The following is a 26,944-nucleotide window of genomic DNA, read 5'->3' on the forward strand; positions in this document are numbered from 1 at the left end:
GGACACTAGAACAAGTATAAGTTCCTTAATAACTAGGAGCATTCAATTAGGTTTTTTTATACCCATAATGCTTAGACTAACCTAGGATGATAGTAACACTGTTCCTTCAATGTCACCTGTTCATCACTGCAGTATCTTAGGCAGAGGTACCAGTGCAGAGTACAAAATGGGATTTGATAAAGGCTTAAAAGAAAGATGACATTACAAATATTCTTTCCAAAGACTGCTTTTGGGGGTGTTTGGGAAGAAGAGAGAAATGGGGAAGGAGAGGTGACAGGGGTGTGAAATGCATTTTTTCCATTACAGAAGGATACATTTTCCAGCAAGGCTGGCAGCACAAGTTCCGTTAAGCCAATAGCTGAAGTTGCCTGCCTAATTCCTCTGGGATCACACTGAAAGCATACCCCATAATCTTAAGGGATGTGCTAAAGCTTTGCTGGGACTCACTCAGCAGAAACTGTTTGGGATTATTACACAAAGCACTAATTCTGTTCTGATTTAAAGGGGGACCATCAGCCTAGTTTAGACACCAGGCTTGCCCTGTCTCACAGCTGTCCAGCTGTAAATATCCTCTCAACAGATGATAACTTTGCCATTTGTAGCCACTTTGGCTACCTAGAAATTAAAAGGGTAAGACTGGAAAAAAAAATCAGGATCATGTTAACATGATGGACTCATGCCCATCGAGGGATATAATAATATGATTAATAAGAATGAATGCAGCAATTATTTACCTCCATGTGCAACATGCACTTACATTTACAAATGATCACCATCTATAGCTGACTTCAGCAAAGGGGTCACAGGCTGCTATTCAGCATCAACAAGCAGGTAATCTTTTTGTTCAAAAGGCAGAAACCAACATTTGCCATGCTGCCAAGCCCGAGTTCAATTTCTGTTCCAGACTGCAGCTTTCATACCTGTGGAATTGCTGTTAGTTTTCATGTTAAGGTGTCCTATACTTTGTATGCAACAAAGAAGGGATATTACCAGTGCTCTCCTTTTTATGAGCCTAGGACATGAAATTGAGAGAAAGAACTAAAGCAGCCATGAAATCCCTATTAAAAACTAATGGTTTCTAAAGCATCTTGGAGACACTCATTTTACAAGGCTTATGCAGCAATCTTCTATCATTATTTTAATGAAATAAAGCCCTTGACTATTTCCAGAGGCAACTTTTTCTTTCACACACAAAAGGCATTTTGGTTACAAAAAAACAAAAAAGGAAAAAGAAAATGAAAACAGTTTTGGAATAGGATTCATTGCAGAACAGGCAGGAAAATAAAAAAAGTTACATAAAATGTCACTGAAGATAAATTTGGAACCTTTGGAACAGCAAACAGAACAATTAAGACTCTCAGCTACACAGATCATTATGTTTAATATGGAAAACATTTCTAGATATAAACTGTATTTATAAAAAACATCCATACCATCTCTCAGATAGCATCTTACACAGTTGCAACTGAAGGAATGTGAAACATCCATTTTAGCTTTCACCTATTAAATAGTATGCCTTCTATCTCCCACTCTGCTCAAAGAAGTAAGCCTAGAATAATCAGCTTCACTTTGTGGGTCACATGAAATCACACCCAAACTTCTAAATCAAGAGAAACTTCAACACAGTTATCCAGGAAAACAGTGCAATTAGAACGTACACCCAGGGCTGCTCATCTGGCAGGTGAGATTCTCTGAGATGCCATAAAGATGCACACCACAGAAATTACAAAATAAGCAAATTTGAACAGAACAATCTGAGATTGCAGAGATTTTGGAAGGGGGCACAGTCAGGAAAAGCTTCCAGGCTCTGTTTGTGAGGAAGGAACAGGTCTAATGTGTTTGAACAAGAAACACATTACACCTCAATGCATTTCAGGGTCTGGACTTTAAGGTGAAATCAGAGGCCTCTCTTGTTTCCTCAGGACTGAATCATTTTCTTCTGTGTGTCAAAAACATATCTTTTAAAGATAAGTGAGATAGTAACAGGTTGGGCTGAATCATTCTTGCTGCTTTCATCCTCTTTGGTCACATCCCCCTTCCCTCCCTTAGATTTCTTCTTGGAGGCAGCAGTTAGCAGCATCTTGGTATCTGGCTTCAGCCCATCTGTAAAAGAGCAAGAACACACATGATTAACACACTCAACATTACATTTCAGAGAACTAGAAAAAACGAGCAGGCATGTTTTCATCTGAAATCAACCAAAGAAAATAAAGTAAATCAAATGCATTAGGGAAGTCACATTTCTGCATAAGACTCCTGCAGCACGGTAGTTTACATAGAAATAAGAGAAGTCTTTAAACATAAAGTTCACAACAGTGATACCACAAATCCAGTGCAGTATCCTGAATCCTTCAGTGTCCATCTACAGCTTTTAAAGTATTAAACACAGGCAAGAATTTAAACAAGCCAGGCCAGCTTGCCTGGTCTCAGTCTTTTATTTGGCAGGCCTTTCTTATTATTTAGACACATACCCAAAGTTTCTTGTCATCACTAAGAATATTTATAAAAATATAAGTCATGAATAAAAAACAACTGGTAAAACATTAAAATTATAGAGAGCCACAAGGCTCAGAAGATTCTTGAATTTCTTTAAATCTATTTTCTGGATTTACCTGAAGCACACTACTTTTTTATAACTTGCACATTGTAAATTATACATGTTTTGTGTTTGTTTATGTTTGCTGGGTTTTTTGCTTTTGTTTTTATTTTGTTAAGACAAAGTATTTGTTAGGGATTTCAACTTGCACTGCTTATTGCTTAGGGGCACTAGAATTAAGCTGCATAGTATTTTGGGGATCTGTTTCTCCAGACATTTGTGCCAAACAAAAATATTTGCCCTTTTCCTCCTAAACTGACAGGGTTTGTTACACCTTTATTTTTTCTTATAACTTAACACATTGGTAATATTTTAGATAAGAAAAGCAAGATAGCAAAGCCCAAAGAAATGCTGTAAAACAAGAGAGATGCAGCTCCTAAAACACCACTCCTGAAGAAGCACTTGCATAAAGCAGAAAGCAAGAAACTCCTCAAAGCTTTTTCAGTGCCACCTGAATATGCTACAATGTGGTTTTCAGGCTTTGGGCCAAAATCAGTTCAGGTATTTTTAACCTGTGGTGTCACATAACCTTATCTCAAACACTTAATCAGCCTCTCTCTCTTCATACTGAAATTCAGATGCGGATTCTTGTATCACAGCCTGACAAAAAGATTGAGATGCTTATGATTTCCTGGAGACAGGAGGTCTAGGGGCACAGGTGAACTGCTCCAGCTCACACACATCCAGGGCCACTCAGAGCTGATGGCAAGGGGACACAGCCCAGAGCCCAGCCCCTCATCTGGCTGTGTCAGGGAGCAAATTGTGCCAGCAGCATTCCCACCGCACGGCCAAGGGAAGGGAGGAAGTGAGGAAGTGTTGAAGCAAAACCAGGAAGCTCCCAGTTGCCATTTCCCAATCACAGCCCTGAAGTGGGGAGACTTTCACAGAGAAAGGGGTCTTTTATTTGGAAAAAAAACCCCAAAAAAACAAAGAAAAAACACAACAACAACAACAAAACAGCACACAAAAAAACCAACCAACAAAAGGCAAAAAAACAACCAAACAAAAAACCCAAACAAACAACCCCCCAACCCTCCCCACCACCCCAAAAAAAATCGCCAATAAAAAAGAAAAAGAAAGAGGAAAAAGTGCAAGATTCCATAAGAGGAGAAAATCAACATGTTTTTTATATAACTAAATAATTGACAGCCCACACTAAGGCTGCAGGAGTCCAGCATCAAGCACAATCAACTTTGTACAGTTCTGCAAGATCGTGCATTTCAGTCATGGCAGCTGCTGTTTTCTCTTTCCAGATGGCAGGACACAAAAAAAGCAATGATTATTTCATTGTGAAAATAATTGAGACTGTTCTTCCTTGATGGCTGAGAAGTCTGATAATGACTATCTTTGCACACGTAAGGTTCAATTAATCAAACTAGGTAATATGGTGTGGCGGGACCACATATTTATTATATGATTTTATTACATTGTAGAGTCATGTTTGATGCAGCTGTTTCGATTTTTTAATTGGATGCTTTCATATAAATCCCATTAATATCATTACCCTTACAATCACTCCATCTTCACTACGAAAAATAATTTATCACTACATGAAAAGCAACTTATTTCCTATTTGGAAAGCTCTGAGACTATTGTGGGTACTGCTAGAAAAAAAATAGCAACAGTCAAAAAAGGGGAAAACAAAATAAAAGCAGCAGAGTGACCTCAAGCAGCCCCACTCACTTTTGCAGAATTTATTTAATATTTTATATTTTATGTTTTTTACTGTTTTGATCAAGCTAATTGTAACTGTCCCTGCACAGGGTTTCCTCTGCTTTCCTGAGACAACCATTTATTTTTTGGACAAAGAAACATTTCATTTTGCTTTCTAGTTGGTTTCCCTTTCTGGGTCTTATCACTATTACAAATGTTGCTGTTACTGGCACAGCACTGTTTAAGAAAGATGTTTAACTAAATCCTTTCAGAAAGACACATTTTAATTAAAGCAAACAAATCCTAAAACACTTTTATTTTTGTTAGCAGGCTTTGCGAGACGCTAATTTCCAAAAAATGGTAATTGGCGGAAAGGAGAGAGGAAGGGAGGAGATGTGGCATTAAAATTGCAGCCAAAATTTTCCCTTATGGGCATCTGAAGAACCCAGGCTGCCTCTGCAAGCCCTTGCCCACAGGGACATGGCAGTGCTTGGCCTCTCACCCCCCAGAGACCCTGGGCTGCAGCAGCAAGTCAGGGAATTCTCAGCCACAAGGGTGAAATAACCACAGTGGATAAACTGAGCTTCAAACCCACCAGTGAGATCAGCTTGGATGGCCCAACACAACTGAACCTGGCACAGCCTCTGTGGTGTTCATACAAAGCATCTCATATCTGAAAAGTCCATGCTCGCTGCATGTGGAATTCTGCCGGGGAAAATGCATTTAAAACTGAGCCATCCCACCTCCTCCACCCTATCACTAACTTCCACATAGGAGAAGTAAGGGGATGCCTCACCTGCAGCACTTAACACCTATTTGGACTAAATAAGGTTTTCCAGGTAAGAAGTTTACAGAAAAAATGGCAGAAGGTGGCAGTTTGTAGCAGTGAAGTGACAGGCTGCCAGCCAGAGGCAGCTCAGGTATTACTGGACTCACATGGTATCTAAATTACCTAATCAGATCCCATGGCCCTCATTCTGCAAACAGATTAGGTGGCTGGCATCATACCCTGACAAATGGCATTTTCTGTTTTTCTGCTCTGGTGCCAGCAGGTCTCAGGGCTGAGGAGGCTCTGAGACAGGGAGCAGCACAAAGGAGCAGGCAGAGAGAGACAGGCACAATCGGGGTTTCATCTACCTCCGTGGATTTCTCACATTACACACAATGCATACTTTACATTTTACAAAACCAAGGAAATGAAGGGAAATATATCTGTCACCGAAGAAGACATCAGAGCTTTAATAGCTGAAATGACGGATATTTTTAGATGGAGGTCTAGTTTAACTTACTTACATTAAGGGTCTAATCTCTGCTGAACAATAGCTATGTTAGCTTGAACACATAGTGAGAAATCTGTTCCATTAATTAAGTGCTGCCTGTACTACTCGGATTTGTAGCAAATGTTAATAGATTTTTTTTTTCTTCCTCTGTTGGACAATTACTTTATTTTGCCAAGTTGCTAATGGATTAAATTGAAAAGGTCCATGTGTTAAAAAAGACTTTAGCTTCAAAGTTCTAAAAAATGCCTTGCATACAACAATGGAAAATACCTATGTATTAATATTATTAATGGGCCATCCTCAAAGGCACATAAGATATGTGAAAGCTTAGCAAATTCATTCCTACCCATCAAAACCACGTCAGTAAGAAGAAGAGCCCAGACAAGGTCTTATGCAAAATGTACTTTTAGCATCCACTCAGGTTAGAAAATCTAGTTGCAAAACAATGTAATTTACTTCATTCTTTTCAACTACTGTTAATAATTGACAAATAAAAATACAGACTCTAATATCCTTTGTCTCAGAATGGCCTGAAGGATTTAGTCCAAACTGATCCATTTGTAAGTGATATTAATAAAAAAATTCATTTTCAAATTCAAATGAAAAGCAATACCATATCAGGAAGAACAATTTCACATGCACAAAATAAAGGAAAAGCACAGTATTTTATACAATTTTCACAAATAAAAAGCTAGCAGCTTAGTGATTTGCAGTATCTTACACAGTGCCAGTGTTGAGTTTTGCAATTGCTCACACAAGAAATAAGCATAGAAACACACAGATTTTAACCATTTCATAAGGAAATTCCACATTGTAGAACTCTGGTCACCTTCTTGTGTATAGCATAAAATCCATTTTTATCTGTACACAATGGATCCAGCTCCATTCCCTCCCTCCAGGGAAGTTCCTCCCATGGACAGCAGCTCTGCCCTGTGCTCGCCCTCCTGCAGAGGACAGGCTCCACATCAGCCAGCCCGGAATGCCAGCCCCGACAAACCACAACACCCACACACAGCACCACAACCATGCTCACTTTTGCTTTGTTTTCACTCCTGCTTCAGCTGGAAGGAGGATGAAAGCTGACACAGTATCTGCTCCTCCAATTCCTTTTGCTCACCCAACAGCAGGGTGAAGGAGCACCTCTGTGCTTTTGCCCCATATAAATATTTTTTTCATCTATTACCTGTAACCTTGGACTATACTTTGCCTTTTACACTTTTAACTTCCCCACTACACATTCTCCTTCACTTAATACTGTCATTCCTTATCAACATCCCTTGTCAGATTTGTTGACTTTTTTTCTTATTAGCCTTCTGCTTCCCTGCTCCTTCAAAAGGTCCCCAAGAACAGTCCCTGTTCTTTCTTTCTGAAGTCCAACTCCTTCCTCCTTGACTCACAATTGCACTTGCTATTCAGCCCTTCAGGAGTTTTATCTCTCTCTCCCCCTTTTCCAACTGAATTTTTCAGATTTCCCATCTCTGTATTTCCATTTCCTATTTTCACAGTTCTCTTCAATATTTAGGAATAGTTCTGTAGTTCTGTCTCCTTCAAAGCTAATGAAACATTGTGTTTGAAGGCAAGATTTTAAAGACCGAATGCCAGACACACTTTAGATGAGAAGCAAGATAATACAGTATCTCCTTGTAGCCCAGCCAGAGACAGGAGCAATTTTTAAGCAACTGATAACCCATCATTGAAAACAGGTGTAATAATATAGGTGCAGGCATGCTTTCCAGCACAGCCAGGGAGAATAATTTATTTTGCCAAACTTCAACAACTCCCTTCTCTTGTGCACACTTGTAAAAAAAACTATTACAAACTATGCTGGTGAATATGGAAGTATCTGCATGGATTTTTACAGAGTTTTCTTAGAGCATAAGAATTGTAATGGGGAACAAAAAAATCACGTTAAAAGCTTTCAATGCTCCCAGTTAATGAGAACTTTGCTTTCAGGCCAAAATGAAACGTTCATCCCACCCTGCCCTGGCACTTGCCACGGTTTGCTGGAAAAGTGCTGGCTCAGGATCCTCACCATGCTGTTAGGAAAAAGCACATTGAGGCTACACCAGCAGCTACCCTGGGAATAGAAAATATTCCTTTCTTCATTACATATTAAGAAATTGCTAGATTATTTTTGACTTGCTGATACTATTGCCAAACCTCCCATTTCATTCAGGAATTTGTGAGCAGAGTTTCAGTGGGAAACTGAACTCGCTTCTCCCTTCTATAAAAAAAATATCCTATTGACTTCCTTTGAATACTGCAGGTAAGACTCAGCTACATGCAACTTCTTGTTTCCTGTCAACATGGAAATGTTAAAAATTCACTGAACATCAGAGAACAAGTTAACACAGCATATTTGATGTTGGAAATAATTTTTATCCGAGGCAAACGTAACCTTTTAATATGACAGGCAGACATTTTTCTTTCCTCCCGAGGGAAGGAAAAAAAGAGCAAAACTTGAAAGAGGCAAAGTGTTGGGGATAATCCTCACTCACAATGGATTATTTGTAACAGCTGGTTTGCACAATTTCAGGATTTCCTCAAATTGAACTCTCAGAACCTGAACCCTAATTACACAGTTAGAGAGTGTGTGCCTGCATCAACTCTTGCTAACAGAGAGTACAAAAGCTGGTTGACCTGAAAATCAGAAATAATTAGAGGCCCAGATGGAGACGTCCATGCCACAGTCTGATGCAGAGGGGCTTCACCAGAGAGTGCACAAAGACCAGCCTCTCCCTCAGCCTCCTGCAATGATGGACCACTGAAAGGAAATAGAAACTTTCTGCCAGTACTGCAGGACTCAAGAATCTTGTATTTCAGCACAACACAATTAAAAACTAAATAATTTTTCTTTTCTTGCAACAGCTATATATATTTATCCATCCTTAGAAATATCCATTCTTAAAAAAACATAGCTACCTGTGTCCAAAGAAGGATACAGAATTCAAATAGAGTAGTACTCCTATTTGTTTCACATTCTGGTTAACTTTAAAATAAGAATAAAAAATTTATCATTGGTTTCCAGCAAAATTAATAGAAATACCAGTGTTATAAGAACTGATTCTCAGAGTCCCACAATACACTAGAAAGCACACACTTGTTTTCCAACTAGTCCCAAAACACATCAGCAGTTCTAAAAAACTGTTTCTATGCACCCTAAGAACTCAAAGAGCTCATGTAATATCTCTAAAGTAACACTGGAGTGTTGATTTAAACAAAAGGCAAAAGCATTCCAAAATGAGAGGATCTGTTTGCCCAGCCTCTCCTGCTACAGTTATCTCTGCAGTCAGACAGAAAGGACAAGAACAACAAAATATAACATGCTGCTTCAACTTCTCACATCAGTTAGCAACTCTGCTTCTCTTCTCCTCTCCTAAAGATACCCATATTCTACCTTTTGACTTTATTAATCAATTTTGCACCTTCAATATCCCAGCAAAAAAAAAACCAAACCCAAACCAAACCAAAATCCAAAAAACAAAACAAAAAACCCCCAAACAAAAACCAATCCCAAACGACCAACAAAACAAAACCCAAACAAAAAAAAACAAACCCCAAAGTGATCAGGAAAAACAAGATCTTTGTGAGGCTTCCAAGGACAGAAGTACTGTGTTGCTGTACCCACAAACACTGTAATAGGGACCTCAAATGCACCACGCTACATCCAGTGGACTGGATGATGGGTCATCTAGAACTGCTGATCCTATTTGGCTTGGCATCCCATCTGCCTCTCATGAATGTATTGTGCTTTAGAAAGAGCAGGGGTGAAACTGTGTCCTGAGCTAACTGGAGCCCAGGATCAGGCAGGAACATCCTGACATCAGGGTCAACACCTATAAAACTTTTCTAGGCAGAAGATTTAAGTTCTCTTACAGGAGCCAGTCTACTCTGTTTCTAGGTGTTCATCACCACGATAACAAATATAATATGATTACCAAGACAATTTCAGTGTAATAGTTGACCACAGATTCACTCAAGAAAAAAGGGATACACACTCCTTTCCTTGCTACCCTCAGGAGCTCAGGATTTCAGCTTCAATTACTTCCACATATCAGGCAATGAATTTTACTTATGTAAATCCCTTCATAATTCTCCAGTAATTCTATTTTGAATTCACACCACCTTTTCCACATCTCTTGTCAGCTCTCTCAAATATTCTGCTAGAGTTTCAAACTCCAGAGAAGAGTAATTTTTCTTTTCTGGCCAGTAAAAGATCAGTTATTATCACCTTGCCTGGCTTGTGAATATTAACAGGGCTACAGCAAGAAGTTGGCCAGGGAGCAACCAGCCTCCAAGAATTCAAGAAAGGAGACTTCTTCCTTCCAAACATGCTAAACCCTCAGCATGCTATTTGGGATCCATGCAAAACATCCATAATTCTTTGTTTGATGACAGAGATGAGAAGAAAAAAATAATCTTACAGCCACTTTGAGCAGAAGTAGATTGCCCCATGTCCCAAACACTATTGTGACAGGCAGCCTGCATCAGCAGCACTGTTCCTGCAGTCTCAGCATGGCAGACTGCTTGGAAATCCTTCACAAATAAAACATCTTCCCATAAATTGGGGAACAGCGCCTGTACCACATCAGAGAAGGCTGCAGCTCAGTGGTGAGCAGGATTGAGTCTTGTGTATCAATTTAAGTTTATACAGGCTTTTGGACTGAAAGATATTATTATAAGAAGTGGTACTACTGGAAATAACATGGGTTTCATTATGGGCTCCTACTTCGCAGGGAAAGAGCCAATCTTCCCTGATGAGGAAGACAGAAGCTGTTTTAATTTAAGCAGCTGACCTGGGTGAAGTTCAGGCCGAAGCTGTATTTGGAAAACTCTCCCATCAAGCCGGACACAACCCTTTCAAGCTCAGTGCCAATTCCACACAATGGCTTGAACTGCGCTCTCTGGCAGTCCTTAAAGGCACATTTTGTATCTTGGCTTTTGCTGCAAGCAATCAAGAAAGAATGCAAGAAAACAAAACTGTTTCCCAAGCACTGTTTGCTGGTGCCATAATTAATATAATCAAACAATTCCACAAATTGCTTCCAATTGCTGGCGTCACTTTCATGTGCAGAGCCAGACTTTCAAAGAAGGGCCCTTCTTGTCCTACATCCTTACACTGGTAACCCTCGCTTCACACAATAGTAAACAAGACCTCACTAAATAGTAGAGGGTAATTTGTACTGTAATAGGTCCCCAAGGCACCATGGACACAATTTGAAATGCCATCTAATTTTTCTTTTTAATTAAAAAAGCAGTTACTATATTTAAACAACAACACAAAAAAGTTCAGAGGGGACAGATTGGAGTTTCCCACAGCTCTCTGGGAGTTTTCTCAAGGTCAGGAAGAGTTTTATAGGCTCAATTGGTACACATTTTTTTCTTTAATTAGTCTGCCATACCTTCTACATGAAGTCAGCGTCTTGATTTTCAGTCTGATATTTTTCATATTGCTAAATGGAGCACAGACTCCAGCACCACACCGTAGCTGCTGGCTGCTGAGTGGGTATCAGTGGTACACTTCCCTGTGCTTCCCTTGCCTGCTCCTTTCCCTCTCCTCTCTTCATCCTAAACCTGTCATCCACACTAAGGAGACCCAGTGTAAAACAGTGCATTGAGGATGCCATTCATTCAGCTTTATTTTGCTCAATTTACAGCAAGATGACCAGGATATATTATCTGTTTTCCCAAATTTACATAACACAACCACATTTTTAACCTTGTTTTTCAAAAATAAAATGCAACTATTAAACAGCGGGTACAAATAGACCACTGCCATCTGAAGCCACACAGCAGGACAGATTTCTGAACTTGACAAATCATGTATCACAGCACTGCTCTGCATCCATCTCATTACTTAAGTAAATCTACACAAGCCCACACACACTTTAGAAGGATATTTGTAGTTCCCACTATGGGTTTGCCAAAATACACCAACATTACCCTTCCGCCCTAATGACAACATGGAGATGAAGTGACATACTTAAGGTCTTCATTTCTTGGCCAGTTGGCCATCCTTCAGCAGAAATCAGTTGAGAGTACCAAACCTGACCGCATTTTATAGGCCAACACCGCTGCTGTTGCACAGTGCACCACAATCGTTTGCTGGCCATGTCTTCCTGGAACAAATTCCCTAAGAGCAGAGAACTTTCTACCTTCACTCTTGGAACAGAACCATGAGCTGTGTGCTGTACAAACTTTGTGTTTCTGTGCAGCAGGGACTAACCTGAATACAGGTTACAGGGAGACTCCAGTGCACCATGCTCTAGGTCTAGGCTACACAAACTAAGTGTACACACAATACAATGGATCAACTGTCAGAGCTAAAAGACAACCACTATGATCATATTTCTGGCCTCAAATCCAACACTGTTGCACTAGCCTAGAGGAAATTTTCAAATTATTTCCGCATGGACTTTCAGTATAGTAACAAGGTTGCAATTATGCGAGCTGATGTATCATACCAACAATTATTACAACTCTATTTTCACTTGATGGGCACTCGAGGTCCACAGAGCCACTGAGATCATGCCTAAGTGCTGTAGCATACCTGCAGGGAGAGGCACCACTCACACTGGTGCTGTGATTTCAGTCCACACATTCTTCAAGCTCCCTGAAGCAAAAACTGAGTGCATGGAAAATGCCCAGTGCATACCAGGAACAACTATGAAAAAATAATGGAACTAATAAGGAATCAAATTATTTATGCATATAAATGTAATGTTGGAAGCTTGGAATTATAGGCAGGCTGTTCTTACAATTCAACAGTAAAAAAATTACAGGCAGGTCAGCGTGAAATACCCAATACCATTCAAAACACTCAGAACAGTGTCTTGAAATCACAATTACTGTCACTGGCTCTCCTAAGCTCGCTCTCTTCTGGCAGAGTACTAAGAAACATGCAGACATAAACACAGAGTAGAATCTGGAAGAGTGTATGACAACTGTTATACAGGACAGAATTTCACAACTTTTATTTTTGAGGTAGTCCTTGCTGATTAAACTCTCAGATCAAGAGGAGCAGTATCACAAACATGTCTCCAGAAAGTACAGTTAGGTATGTAAAAATAGGAACCACTAAGCACAGGAGCTTTCATAGTTTTGAAAACCACAGAATATCCCTTTGGCACTAAATTAGCATCCACTGAAGGAGTTTCTCAGTCCAGAGGCACTCAGCAGTGGACCAGAAGGCACTTTTGATTGTGTTTTTGTCAGCATTCCAGTACCTATTAAACTGTAAATAAACAAAACTAACAATTCTCAAGTTATGTGCACCAAGGTGAGCAGAAACAACTGAAAACATGTTTTGCATTCAACACAAGGGACTAAAACTTCATCATCCCAGTGAAAAGGGAACAACAACAACAACAAAACCTGCAGCAGTGCCCAGTATCTCCTGCAGCAGCCTCTCAGAAATGCACACAATGTGGAAGAGGTCCAGGTGAGCAGACCTGACACGGAATCAAAGGCAATTCATTACAAAGCAGCTCCAGAAATCAAAGTGCTCAACCCACAGGCCCCTTTGTAATCCTCCCACCTCGGCTGCCACTCTCCTTGTGGAGGAGGCACCGCAGCAGCCACTCAGGCTGGACCAACTGCACTGACACATCCCAGGCATCTGCTGCTCAGCCCTGGTCCACAGTTTAGGTTTGGTGATATTCATCTTTCCCCAGGCTGCCTTTTTAAAGCAATCCCGAACAATGGGACTTCAGAATAAAGACTAAAACATTTCAAATTTTTTTTTTTTTAAACTTCTAGGCAAGGGCCTTTAAGGCGATTAGAAGGGGAGGGGGATTGGATAGCAGCTTTTGCTTTTTCATGTTATGTATATTGTGTGTAAACAAATATGCAATTTGCTTTAAAAAGATAAGGTGATTAAATTTTTATCGGGCTTGTACTCTGTTGTCACCACAACAAAGAGAATTAGGAGGAGGAAAGAAAGGCCTTTTTATTTGAATTATGCTCTTACCAGAGGTTCTCTACAGCACAGCTGTAAAGCCACTCAATGTTCTCCAAACAGGCCCTTTGATTACATTTTATTCAACTTGTTTGCATTTGGAGCAATCGAAAGGAAAAGAACGCTCCACATTTTGATGTCTTAATGTTCCTTAATACCTTCTTTAATTTATATTAAGCTTCTTAACTAGGGTGATGAATTCTTCAAAAACAATAAAGACCTAGTGCAGAAATCTTCCACACACCATGAAAATTGAAATTATAATGTATTCATGGCTTTTTTTTTGTTATAAAAAACATTATTTAGAAGAAAGATTTAAAGCATATAAAAAATTCCAAAGTTGTATGAAAATTACTTGATCCACAGAAATGGAGGAAAGTTCAAACTAATTATTACAAGGGAAATAAAATGTTGTAGGAGGTGGAGGAGAATAAACAGCATGAGAGTTTTGGATTACTACAAAGTTTTCAGTTATTTTAATAAACTATAAATTTATCCTCTGTTGTTTTCTACCAGAAAACTAACCATACAAACAAAACAACAAAAAAACCCCAAACAAACAAAAAAACACACCCACTAAAAATTTGTATCATTTTGTTTTACCAAGACAAAAGCAAATGTCTGCCAGTTCTTTCTCCTTTATTATTCATATACTTCTTCCCTAAAATGACTCTTCACAGTTCCACAGCGTGTTCCCCTCCCAGTGTCTTTCACAGTCTGCCAACACCAACAGCCAAACCACTGCTGCTGATGAAGGGGCACCCCAACACCCTCAGGTGCAGCAGCTCCACGGGGCACACACGTTCCTGGGTGAGGTTCCCAGACTCAAACCCCATCCACAGGTGGGTCTCAGTCAAACACTGAGAAATTCAAGGGTCACTCAATAAGTAAAGTCCACTTGAGGGACAAAACTGGACAGGTTTGCTCTCCCAGGCACTGTGATTTCCACTTGTAGTGGATGCTCAAACACTGATTACCTGGCTCATGTATCAAAACTCAATCTCAATAATTCCAATCTTCTATAAAACATCTCTTCTGCAGAAAATGAACACAGCTTTCAGTGAAAGCCCATTATGGAGTTCTATGTACAAATGATGGACTTTACATACAAAGCAGCCTTAGTAAGGAACATCCAAAAGGGTGTACTCTGTCTTTGCTTCCCAGTTTGTCTACTATTTTATTTTTCTTTTAACTGCTTTAAGTTTTCAGCAGTACATATGCATCTGCTTATGTACAGCCACAAACCTCTCACTTTGCTCCCCCTTGTCCTCTGCAATAGAAGTCCAGAGGGAAAAAACAAACCATGGCTGGTACTCCCCTGACACCAATACAGTGCCCAGAGCTGTGCTACAGTGACTGGGTGTCTGCGCACTACAGCAGCAGAGAAATGAGCTTCCTAAGTGAATATCTAAAATCCTTGAAATACTGTTGAAATAATAGTTTTCAAAGAGAACAGACATTTTGATCTGGAACAATTGTAATTTTCTGTCGACATCCACTAACTGCTCACCTACATTCTTCTCAGTCATGTTTTTAAGTAAATTCCAGGAAAGAGGAGTTTAAAACCTGAAAATAAAGCCTGCCACATTTACAAAATGTTTGTGGAAAAGCTCACTTAGCTGTACCAGCAATCAACCACCCACAATAATTAAAACAATTAAAAAATTCACATGCTGCATTTACCACAGAATAAAACAATGCTGATCCTAATCTAACACCAATGGCACCCTGGTTGGAACAACACCTTCCCCTCCTGAACGAGTCACACCACACCAGCACAGAGCAGCAAAACCCAATTCCAGAGTGAGTATGGATCCACAGATCAAAACTGAAAAATCTGAGTAAATTGCAGACTGTGACTAAGGCAGCACAAAACAGCTTTACAAACCACGTCGTTGCCTTCTGCTGTGGTGAAATGTTTTCTTCACAGCTGTCCTGCAAAGCAGTCACTGCTTTTGCAGGAAACAAGAGAGAAAGACAATACCGTGCCAATATAAACAGTTATTGAAGCACAATAATTATTGTATAACAGGTAATCAAGGCTGTATCCCAACTATTTAAACTTTCATCTGCATTTTTTAAGGGAGCAAGTACCAAATTTACATATCCAAAACAGTATTTTATGTATGTAACCAGTTAAGTCTTAACTGCTGTATCTAAAAAAGCTTGTGCCTTTAAGCACAAATGATTCATGAATTTTAATTTGTTTTAAATGTTGAAAAATTCCATCCAAGTAAATTAAGTCAACAAGCCAAACGATGAAGACATGTATCTGGCTTTATTTAAAAAATAAAAAAACTCAAGTCTATAAATTTCTTAGTCACCCACAAATCCTGTAGCAGTAAAAAATACTTTGCAATAACTTAAGTTTTCTGCATTTATTTTAATTAAGACACTATGCTTTTTACATGCTGGTTGAACACTACTGAGCCTTAACTTGATTTTCTTTGTATTATTTAACTACAATATTTTTATATGTTCCTTTAGAAATAAATTAGCCAATAATTATCAGAAAGCAGAGGGGAAGATTTGCAGAATGGGACTCTAAGCTGCTTCAATATTGTAAATTTCAAAAATGCAATGTCATCAGTCCACTCAACAAATAAAAAATGCTTAAAATTTATATAAGCATTATTCTAAAGATAACAATTTTTTTGTATTTCCCTCCTAAATATCAAGACTTAGTTCAATATTTTCATGCTTTTTTTCTCAGTAAATACAAAGACCAGAAATAAAACTTTGAATATAAAAGTTAATGTTTTCTAATAATTACTTTATAGTACTCAGGCTCCAAATAAACAGCATTGCCAACCAAGCTGAACCTGAGTAGTGCTATGTTTACAAAGGGACAGGCACAGTAGGTCAGACTTTAAATGAGATAGCACAGGCTGCAGAGATACAGTGACACAGACCCAGCACATATTAATAACTTAATATCTCTATCCATGCCACAGCAATACTTCCATTTTTCTAGGCAAGCACCCAAGGGCTGGGTTTCCTTCCTCACTGCTCTCTTCCTGGGGCACAGACTGTTCTAAAACCCAGTCAAGTAAAATATCAGAAAACAGGTACAGCCTCTGTCCAAGTCCAGGGAAGCAGATCACATTTAGGCTGAAGGAGATTAGTTTTCCTGAACCATCACCCCAAAAGACTCTCCTCATATTTCTGAAATTTCCAGGTGCTGATTACACTGTTTAGAAATAAGATGTAGGCAATTCACAGGGCTCTGATGCAGAAATTATTAACAAGTGTCCTGACACAGGTGGCTGGCTGGAACACAACAAATTACAGCAACCTAATGGACAAGATTCCCACTCCCAGTGCAAAGCTGTTTGACTGTCTGGGTCCAAATCCAGCTGTGAAAAGGAAAAAGGTTGCAACTTATATTGCAGGGTGTTACAACAGCCAACCCAGCTGCATGGAGCAACAACCCGGGCTGGAGAGCCCCTGCACATTTCCAACACACCAACTCCTCTGACTGGCACTGCCAAAACCATCCAACCCCCACAAATAAATACCGTGTTTCTAGGGACTGCAGTAAAAGGCAGCATTGAAGGAGAGGGAAATAAAATTACAGAAGATGTAATATGATCAGCCAAAACACACAAACAAGAATAAATCAGTCCCATTACCAAAACCACCAGCAGCACCTTTGTGATGACTATTGATTTCACTAAGTTTAGGTTCTAATAGTCCATTTCAGGAGAAGGGGCTGTCAGACCTGAAGACTTTTTTTTTTTTTGGCAAATAATTGTTAAATGTTTGCCATGTATTAACATATCAATGCTTATTATATCTAAATTACTCAAAGACAACACAGGAGCATATTTAGCCTATCATTATAAAAAATTTGTAGAGACACCAAATGAAAGAATGGAGTATCTTTTGCCCACTGAGTTTTCCCAGAATACTGTTTTTTTGAAAGGGGCTAATTTAAGAACTATTCACATTCAAATTACATTTTCTCTGGTAGCTCCTCTACATCTTCCTTGTAGCTCCCATTATGACACTGCTCCAATCAACTCTGCACTTCACAGCATTTGAAAAATCATCCAGTAAAAGGAAACCCTGTCCCTTCCCACACCCATCTGTGTTCTCTATTTAGAGCTCTGATGTCTCCAGTTATTGCTCAGGGCAGAGATGATCAACTGCAGGTTCTATGATGGCAACCAAGAAGCCATTTACAATTCCAACAGCTGTTACTGATTTTGCAGCAGAATTATGGCAAATCTGTAGTTCAAACCCTTCCTTCTTATGAGGAGGGGGGAAACAAGAACAAGAAAAAAACCAAAAACAAACAACAAAAACCCAAGAAAAGGGAAGGACTGGGGAAGTGCCATGGATAAAGGGCACAGCCCTGGCCAAAAACAGCTTTGCCTATGCAAAGCCAGGATAATAGAGACTATTACACCATGCTAAGTCAAGCCCAAGGTCCTATCTTATCCAGGTTCCTTCCTCACAGGCAGGCAGCAGAGGGGGAAGTCTGCAGCATACCAGAACATTGAGCCTTGTTCTCCTTCTAAAGGATGCATGCCCTGCAGACTGAGGCACAGGGCAGGGCTACCTCAGAGGCTGCCCAAGGGAATGGTCCAGCTGGGAATCACATCTCCATGCAGGGTAATGTGCCACCACAAGCACCAGCTCCAGCTTTATTGATCTACTGCAGCTTTCAGGGATCAAAATGGAAGCAGCAGCATTCCCCCATCTTGCCTGCTGATGGGGGAATTCATCAAAGTGTTCATAAAAGTGTGTCTTTTACATGCAGTTCATCAAGGCTATGGATCTACAGGAAGTTTACATTAATACTTATGCTGCTAAAATTCAAGCTGTAGTAAAAACTCTAAGGAGAAAGAAAAAATCAGAGACAAGACAGGTGCTTAGAATGCAGCAGCCTCTTCAACTGCCTCCCTCTGCAACAAAAGCAGCCTCCATGTCTTGAATGGCCACAGTTTAGACAACATATGTGGTACCCAAGGCTGCTCAAGATGCAAGTGAAATTACCCGTCTGCAGACAGAAATGAACGGGTCTTATTTTCTGTAGGAGGTAAAAAGGAGATCACCAAGGTCATTTTAGCAGAAGCCAAAAGAAGCATAAAACAATTATTGTTCAGCATTTTGTTTCATGCTTGAATGCATCAGCTTTGACTCAACAACTTTTTATTAGAAAATACAGCAGGTATAAAGCAAACATTCAGGTAAGACCTGCTCAACTTGCAACTCCAAAGTATACTTCTAGTGAACTTCATTAGAACAACAACAAAAAAATTAAATAAAATAGCCTTAACATTAGAAGAGTCACTCAGTCAGCAGTGCTGACTTCAAATGAAGGTTAGTTTGTGCTCTGCAATCTAAAATTACAATGGACAGGCCACTCTATTCCCAGCTTTTATTCAGTCCTATTTTACTACTTCAAATATATACTACCTAAATTTGTATACTCTTTAAGAGTAGTTAATCTTCAATTAAAATACCTAGAGCAGAAACTAAGATAACTGGTTTAAAAGGTAAAAGCTTATTGACAAAAATGTATTCTTCATATTGCCTTTTTTTTAATTCTGCATATTAAAAATGTCATTTTTATGACTTGGAAAAAATCTTCGGGAATAATGAAGGCTAACAAAAGACTGAAGAGCAGTAATTTAAAAAGCTCCATATGTAGCATCCTGATTACTGTATCAGTCCCATTTCCATAACGAAGGGAGAAGTCACCAAACTGCTGCCTGTCCTTTCTGGTGACAAGGAAAGGGCAAAGAGGACGGCGTGTTTCCAAGGCATCATCCTTCAGGTTCTCAGGGAAGAACAAGAAGTCCCCTGCAGTACAAGATGTGGGTGTCAGTGTCCAGCACTCTTCTGGAATACGGTAACCCAGCTTTGGTGGTCCCTGCACATGTAGTTAATTTGGAAGCGGCTGGGTTCAAAAGTTTATCCTCCCTTTTTGACCTGCAAAGGTTTAGTGTGTGGGCGTGCACGAGTGTGTACATCATACCACACAAGCTGAAGATGTGCAGCCACAACAGACACGGTGTGTGAGCGTTTGTGTGTCAGGGTTTGCACACAGAACATGCTGCACCTTCCCAAATACCAAAACATCGTCCAGTATACGCTGGAGTGATGTGCACTGGATGCAGCATTCAGCCATCCCAAGCCAAACACAGCCAGCCTGCATTTCAAAAAGCTTCTGGAATTTTAAAGCTTAATTTCAAAAGGACAAACTACTGAAAGAAAAAATTTAATTGCAATACTACCTGCTTAGATAAATAGATCGAACATGCTCCAGATAAAGTACACTGACCCGTTCTGCAAGCCTGACTAGATCTATGCACTAACATGCCCACCACAAGTACACCCAAGTAATGGATTCAAACCAGGAGTTCTCTTCATATTTACAGTGCTTTCCAGCACAGACACTGCAGGGTAAAAACAAATGAAGCTGGGGGTTAAGTAAGACAGGCAGGAAGACTAGAAAGCATGAGGAGGCTGGGGATCACTGAGCACAGTAAGTTCATGAGTAACAGTGACGAAAGTAGAGTAGCAGACTAGTGGAATAGTCACAACTTGGAAGAATGAATGTATTCTCCAGCCAACATCTGAATATCTTCTTGAATTGCTCTAAAGCACTCTACAATTGCAGGCAGAAATCTCTGATCTTGGCACGAAGGATATATTTTTCAACCATTTGTCATTTTACAGCTCAGACACAGAAGCAAGTCAGTGCCCATCAGCTGAGCTTCAGTAACTGCAAAATGCTCCTCAGCACATCGTATTCACCACAAAACATCTTCACTGGGATTTAAAGAGAGATCTGAGGTTCTGAATTTATAGCACATTTGTGAGGGGGTTTGAGCACTCAGACAGTCACTATCACTGAGATAACAAACAGTAACTCATTAATCCATGGAAATGTGACAGTATAGTTGAGTGCAGCAGTTTTCTCAGCACTTGTGTTATTTTGAAATCTTGATTCAATTGTTTACAGAAGCTCTTCACTTGTGTTCACAGCAGTAAGTGCTCTACATACCAGTGAATCTTTAATACTTCCTAAGTTGCAGCATGGATGAAATACTGGTTTCTTTTATTTAAATGATAAAAACAAGCACATAATGGATAAATAGTTTATGAGTGTAAGACACAAATTTTCAAACAGAACAAGCACTTTGTGTTTGTTGATGAAGTTTTAACTTTCAGTCAGAATTACATAACAATAACCCTATTACAAACCAGTTCCAAACACAACAAGGAGAAAACACTCTGTACGCAACACAAATCAAGTAAAGTATGTAGGCATAATGGCATAGAAAATAAAAGTTATTAAACAGAAGAGCCCATACATCAGCCACAAACTGGGAATTAAAACACAAGATGGAGCCCCAGGGGGAACACTTAATACAAAGACACTACACACAGCAAGTCTATCAAGACCAGACTACTTGACCAATGCCAAAAAATGCAAGTCTCTCTTCAAAAGTTCCAGGGACAAAGTGAAAAGTTAATGTTCAGAGCTATTGTGCATTTCAAACTTTCTTGTGACCTAAAAAAAAAGTTAAATCTATCTAGCTTTACAGGGAAATTTCCTGTTTTCAACAAAGATGTTTTATACAGTGGTTTAGCATCAGATGTGATGCCTAATACATGAAAAAAAAAGGTAAAAGCTCTCCAAGAAATCAGAAACTGTATTTTCATTTTTATACAGTAACCTTAACATCTAGTCAAAGAAAACACTTCCTATTTTTGTTTCAACACACTAGTATCCAACTACTTAAAAAAATCCCCAAACAAATGAAATAAATAATAACAATTCCAATATATTACATTAAAGCAGATAAATAAAACCCACAAAGCAATAAAAGAGAGAAGAACAGGCTCCCAATGCCCTGCAAAGCTGACAGGTCTATGGAAGTGATTCCAGCCAGAGCTGCTGTGTGAGCAGGGACAGCCCATTTAATCTATCATAAGTAAAATCTGGTTTATAAGTGTAACCTAGGAGTAACTACACATTTGATGGTTGAAATGAGAGGATGATTGAACCAGTAACTTGCTCACAACAAGGAAAACAGAGGGACAGATTCTGCCTTACAGAAGCCTCCAAACTGTCACACAACTTGCTCTCAAATTTTTGCAGCCCTAATGGGCAGACATTTCTATTGGAAATTAAGAAACCCAGGCCTAGGCAGTTTTGCTTCTTTGGTTTCCATCAGTTCACAACATTATTTCACCTCTGTCTCAGCTTCCCCACTTAGCAAACAGGGTTCCTAATGCTACAGTTCTTTATACAATACCTTGGAATACAGGGTCCTTTTTCAACCTGAAGAAAAGCTACACATTCTATGTAAGTTTACAAAGTGTCATTGTTGATGAAACAGCCCGTTCCTTTTAATTCCATATTTAAACAACTCTGCTGAGGTCTGAAGATGTTGATTTATTTCTGATTTTACAAATTTTAAAAAAGGCTTTCCATGGCATGTAATTCATGACTTTAACATTTCATCAAATATGCTTTTGTTAAGTGTGGTTGAGCAGGCACATTACTCAAGGTCATAAACTTTAAGTCAAATCACAGGCAACTGAGCAGCTCCTGTGCTTTTTCTATGGTCTCTGCGCCTCCACAGAAGGCTAATTATTTTACAACAAAACTTGAGAAGTGTATTTTTTACCCTGAAGCCATATTTGCTCCCTGTTTCACTATTTCTGTTTCCACAGCAGGAACTCTTGCCTGCAGCTCATGCTTTCCCATCAGAATCACAGTGCTTGAACCATTCATACACCAGCAAGAAGAATCATGTTGAAGGTAAATTACATCCTTAAGAAGCATTAACTTCTGAGTGATGTGAAATTTAAACCACAACAAAAGAAAACATAGAGACAGAGTTCAAAAGTCAAATAAGAATCAGAGGTACCTCTAAGCTTGCCTAGCTGTGGGTCTTTCAATGCCACTGGCAAAAAAACCCCAAACAACAAACCAAAAACCTACTGTCCTCTCAGAACACAATCAAAATGTACCAGAATCAAAGAGTGAAAAAACCCCAAAACTAATAAGTTGTATTTGCTAAACACTTGATGTATTTGTGTCCTTACAACTATAAGATGTACACATAATTATGGAAAATTATTAGATCATCCAGAGAACATCTCAATTAGAGACAGAGTATTTCCTGAAAGTACACCTTTGGTTACCTTTCCAGATGCATTTCCAACTCTTATGAATTAGACAACATCCAGTTTTCTTCTGAAGATTAATCTTCAATAGAGAATGAATACAGTGGATCAAAAGACTATTATGACAAACAATTGAAAAAGAAATTCACCAATAGTCAACTCCAACAGGCTTCTGGCTGACCCAATAACTAACCTGAAATACAACACACTGCAAAAGCTCCAGGAGATGGACTTACACTGGTGCTAAACCAAAACTCCGGAGTCTTCTTCACTGTACTGCCATAAATTTGCTGGAAACTTATCTAATATCTCTACATCTCTGCTCCACAGCTTTCTAGAGGAAAAAAAGAATAAACTCCATCTGATATGAGACAGGCACTAGCTGGGGGCTACCACTACCAAATGTCAGGGAAAGGACTTGAAACAGTTACAATCCATTATACTCATATTTACATTATGGATAGAGCAATAAAATATGTGAATATACAAAAATTCAAACTGTCCAGTTTGCCCAGAATTTTGCTGGACAAGAACTCTGCATATAATGTGCACTTTGCCAGAACTCAAGTCTCCTGAAAAACAAAAAATAGGAAAAAATAGTCTTAATCTCTTTGCTTGTACTGAGGTAGGTACATATTGCTGGGTTATTTGAGCATATAAGCTGTTTGAATTAATTTTTTCATTGAATATAACTTTCTTGACTCCCATGATTTTTTTTTTCTTTCATCAGTGTAAAACTTGCAGAAAAACTGTCCTGCAAAAGCAAACAGTTTTATATTCTAAGCAACAAATCAGTTGGCTGTGATGAAAACCATTACTATTACATCAGCTCCATTCTTAGGACAAGCCCCAAGATGTGCTGACATAAAAAACAGAAGTCATGGAAATACAGAAACAAAAGTCTCAGGGCACTATTTTGTACAAAAATAGATATTCCTATTTTTAGAAGAAAAAAAAAAGAAATCAAACCAGCAAATGTATTGCTGAACTGTGACTGGTCTGGAAAAGGGAGTTCCCTGACTATACAAATTGTCAGCCTCACCCAAAGTAAAGCAAGTGGGTTGTTTTGGTTTGGGCTTTTTTTTTTTTTTTTACATCTGTTAGGACCAAGTGACCCTCTTAAGGGAGGTAAAGTCTATTTTAATCTCCTCAGTTGTCCTGAAGCTCTGATTTTATCTTTGTCAGTTCTACAGACGAGTCCTTCACAAGTACCTCTGAACCCAACCTCTCTGTTGTTTCCTACTCGTGGCACTTTTCTGAGTATGTCTGAGGGACCAACAACCACATATGCTGGAAAAGGGCTTCCTGCACAGAAAAAGACTCACACCCCCAAAAAACTGGGGATTAAACCAAAAATTGTCATGGTACAATATCATGTGCCAGCAGTTTTCTGTTCAGGAAATCAGTCATTGAAAGTAGTGTCATGAAAGACAGCTGAGCAAACAAGAAAAGAAGTCACACACTTTCCTTGTAGGTGTTACAACTGTCTCTGGTAAGAAAAGAAGGGAGCTCAGCAAGTGTACTGGGATAGAAAGAAACCATAACATGTAGCAGTGCTCCAGGTGCTAAACACATTCACTTTCCAGGAGCTGGAACACATGGGGATCATACCTGGCTCTCCCAGAGCAGCCAAAATGCACACACAGTCTTGAGTCAGTGCTGAGCCAAAGCCCATCCTGAAAACCATGAAACCTCCTTGGACACAGCACAGTGAAATCAAATGGCAGGGATGCTCAAAGTGCAGCTCCATCTCCCTCCAAGCACTACATACAGCATTCCTTTGAACAGCCTTGGCTGCAAGCCCACTGGTTTCCCTACTTAATGCTGAGACGAGCTGCAAAGCCTTTATATTTGTAGAAGCACATTGAGAAAGTGCCTGAAAAGTGCCAGTACATGGCTGAAATGCCACCAGTCTGTACCATCTTAAAATCACATGCAGCATTAAGAAAAGACTGATAAGTAAGGCTCATATAAAACAGGTTTAACAAACCCAATTTAATAAAATAAATTAATTTATAACTACTGCAATCTTTCTGCTTTTATGATGACCAAATATGGGTACACAGCATCAGTTTTCAGCAAGGCTGGGGGGAGGGGAAAGACTTAACAGTTGGTCACAGACAAAGCTGGAAGGAAGAAAAAGGGTAATAATTTAGTGATGAAGAAACTCCAAAGACCTAGAAAAGCATGGCAGCCTCCAGAGATGGGGCTTGCCAAAAGGCTATTTTGGGGACAGATAGGGCTACAAAGCTGCTATTAAACTTCAAGCCTTAAAATAAACCCATAAACTCAGAAAATATTTATCTGTAAGGGTGGCAGCCCAATAAAAGTTTTATGAATGTTTTAAAACTGCCCTGTCAAGGGGCTAGCTGCTCAGTCACCTCCCTCCCTCCTAGAAAAACAACACGAGCAAGAAAGTTAGGCCCATGTGTCAGGTTCCCAAGCAGGAATGACAGGACAGCCTGAAAAATGGCTCTGCACCTCCTGCACCCTCCCATGAAGCCAGCAGAGCACACAGCTCCCTGCTGGGAGCAGGGTCCTGCCACAGCCAACACCAGCATCCCTGCAGCACCAGCCAGCCCTACTCACCTTCCCTGGGATCCCTCCTCCTCCCTGGGACTCACTGCATGCTGAGCAAGGAAATCAGAATATATGAACAGGACACCATGGATGATGGGAAAATACAAACCCAGTCTGGTTTTAAAGTTTGATTTCTAAAATCTTAGATCCAGAGATGGCAATAATATTTGTTTGTGCTGCCCAAATGAACCAGTCACCGTTAATTTGGCACTGGCTTAGAGATGGACAGTGGGCAAAGTGTACAGGATCAAGAAAAGCCCACTCTGGACTTTCCACGTGGCCCATTTTTGTTAACACCTAAAGGCTTTGGAGAAAAATCAAGCAGAAGTAATGCATGAATTTAAGTAAAAGAACATAGAATTCATTTACAAAACTGTGTGATGCCTGGAAACACCAGACAGAAGAGTGATGCTGCTTCTCCCTCTTGCCACATATTTTCTCCTCTCCCATTCCCCACCATCAAATCTAAAACTCCACACAAAGCTTAGCCAGAGGAAGCTTGGCAAATTCCTCAAAATCCAGGGGAGGAATAATCACTGGCAGCAAAATCAAAATAGGATGCAAGATAAGAACAAGCAATGAAAAATTGTTTGCAGCCAACCGGACTCTCACTGCTCACATGCAGAATTTGCCATGACAGCAATTAGGTCCAATTCAAAACAGCTTTCAAAAAAATGAACTACAGTTTGTTCACACTTAGTCCACTCTTTCTAAGCAGCACCATCCTACATGGTTTCTTCAATTTAATTTTCAAGTAAAACGCTTATAGACTTAAAACCAATACAAAATGCCCAAAGAAAACCCAAACCTGTGTGGCAGAAGAGAGGGTCTGATGTGCACTGATACAATGGAGCACACACAGCTCCCAGGCTGGTGGTGCAGATGTGAGCCTGTGGCCAGCCCAGGGATGGTTGGCAATGCAGATGTTTCCTGTCACCAGTGTCATGTTTGTGCTGTTACAGATTTATTTTTTTTAATGTATTGTGTTACTCCATCTATCTTAGTGAATTGTCCACCTTGTAAAATTCTAATTATATTATTTTCTTCTTGTTATCTGCATTATCTAAAATTATTTATACTATTACAACCTTGGTTTCAAACACTGGTTATAAACATTGTTACAACAGTTATGAGATCAAGGTTCCTATACATACACACGGAGAGATGAATAATTTACTTTCCAACTGCTCTGAAATGCTGGAACATGATTTTGTTTCCCCAACAAAAATCAAAAAACCCCAACAAACTAGAGGGTCCAATCTGTCTTCCCCTGGGAACTCAAAGTAGCAGCTTTCCTGAAGATGGCACAACACTGTCCTGTGTTTGAAGCTTTGTTGGCCACTTCTTTCTGGGGGCGTGGAGCAGTTGCTGAGCCAGAGTTTGGCAGGAGTAAGTGCTCTGTTAGATTAAATTTCAGCATAATGCTCTTGATAGGAATCGGAGCACCATCCTGAAAGTGCAACGCGAGGGTAAAACGCCAGCCATCAAGATGGATGGTTTGTTTTTATTTTTATAGAGATTTTCTAAACCTCAACTTTCACCTCTTAGCCCCCTCCCCCTCCTGTTCTCAGTCACCTCCAATACTCCATCTGTCCGCTTCATTTAATAGAAACCTATATTTCCTAGCTAATGGATGCATTTGGCTAAGAAGATAATCTCTTTGTGTTCGCTTCAGTTGCCACATTCCTGTTATCATATTAATACTGATTAAATACGAAACCTAAC

The 26,944-nt window shown here is 39.6% G+C and overlaps 1 protein-coding gene across 10 annotated transcripts in view; it reads right to left on the reverse strand.

Annotated features, from left to right (window-relative positions):
• Positions 1-245: 245 nt before the first annotated feature.
• Positions 246-26,944, reverse strand: part of EEFSEC (eukaryotic elongation factor, selenocysteine-tRNA specific) — a 126,620-nt gene continuing 99,921 nt past the window's right edge. For all 10 annotated transcript variants that reach the window (XM_064432705.1, XM_064432701.1, XM_064432697.1 and 7 more), the window contains exon 7: positions 246-2,103. In XM_064432705.1, coding sequence (XP_064288775.1) covers positions 1,919-2,103 — 185 coding nt within the window. In that variant the 3' untranslated portion in view covers positions 246-1,918. The remainder of the gene's footprint in view (positions 2,104-26,944) is intronic.

Source organism: Passer domesticus, chromosome 9 (assembly GCF_036417665.1).
Source record: "Passer domesticus isolate bPasDom1 chromosome 9, bPasDom1.hap1, whole genome shotgun sequence".
Lineage (NCBI taxonomy): Eukaryota > Metazoa > Chordata > Aves > Passeriformes > Passeridae > Passer > Passer domesticus.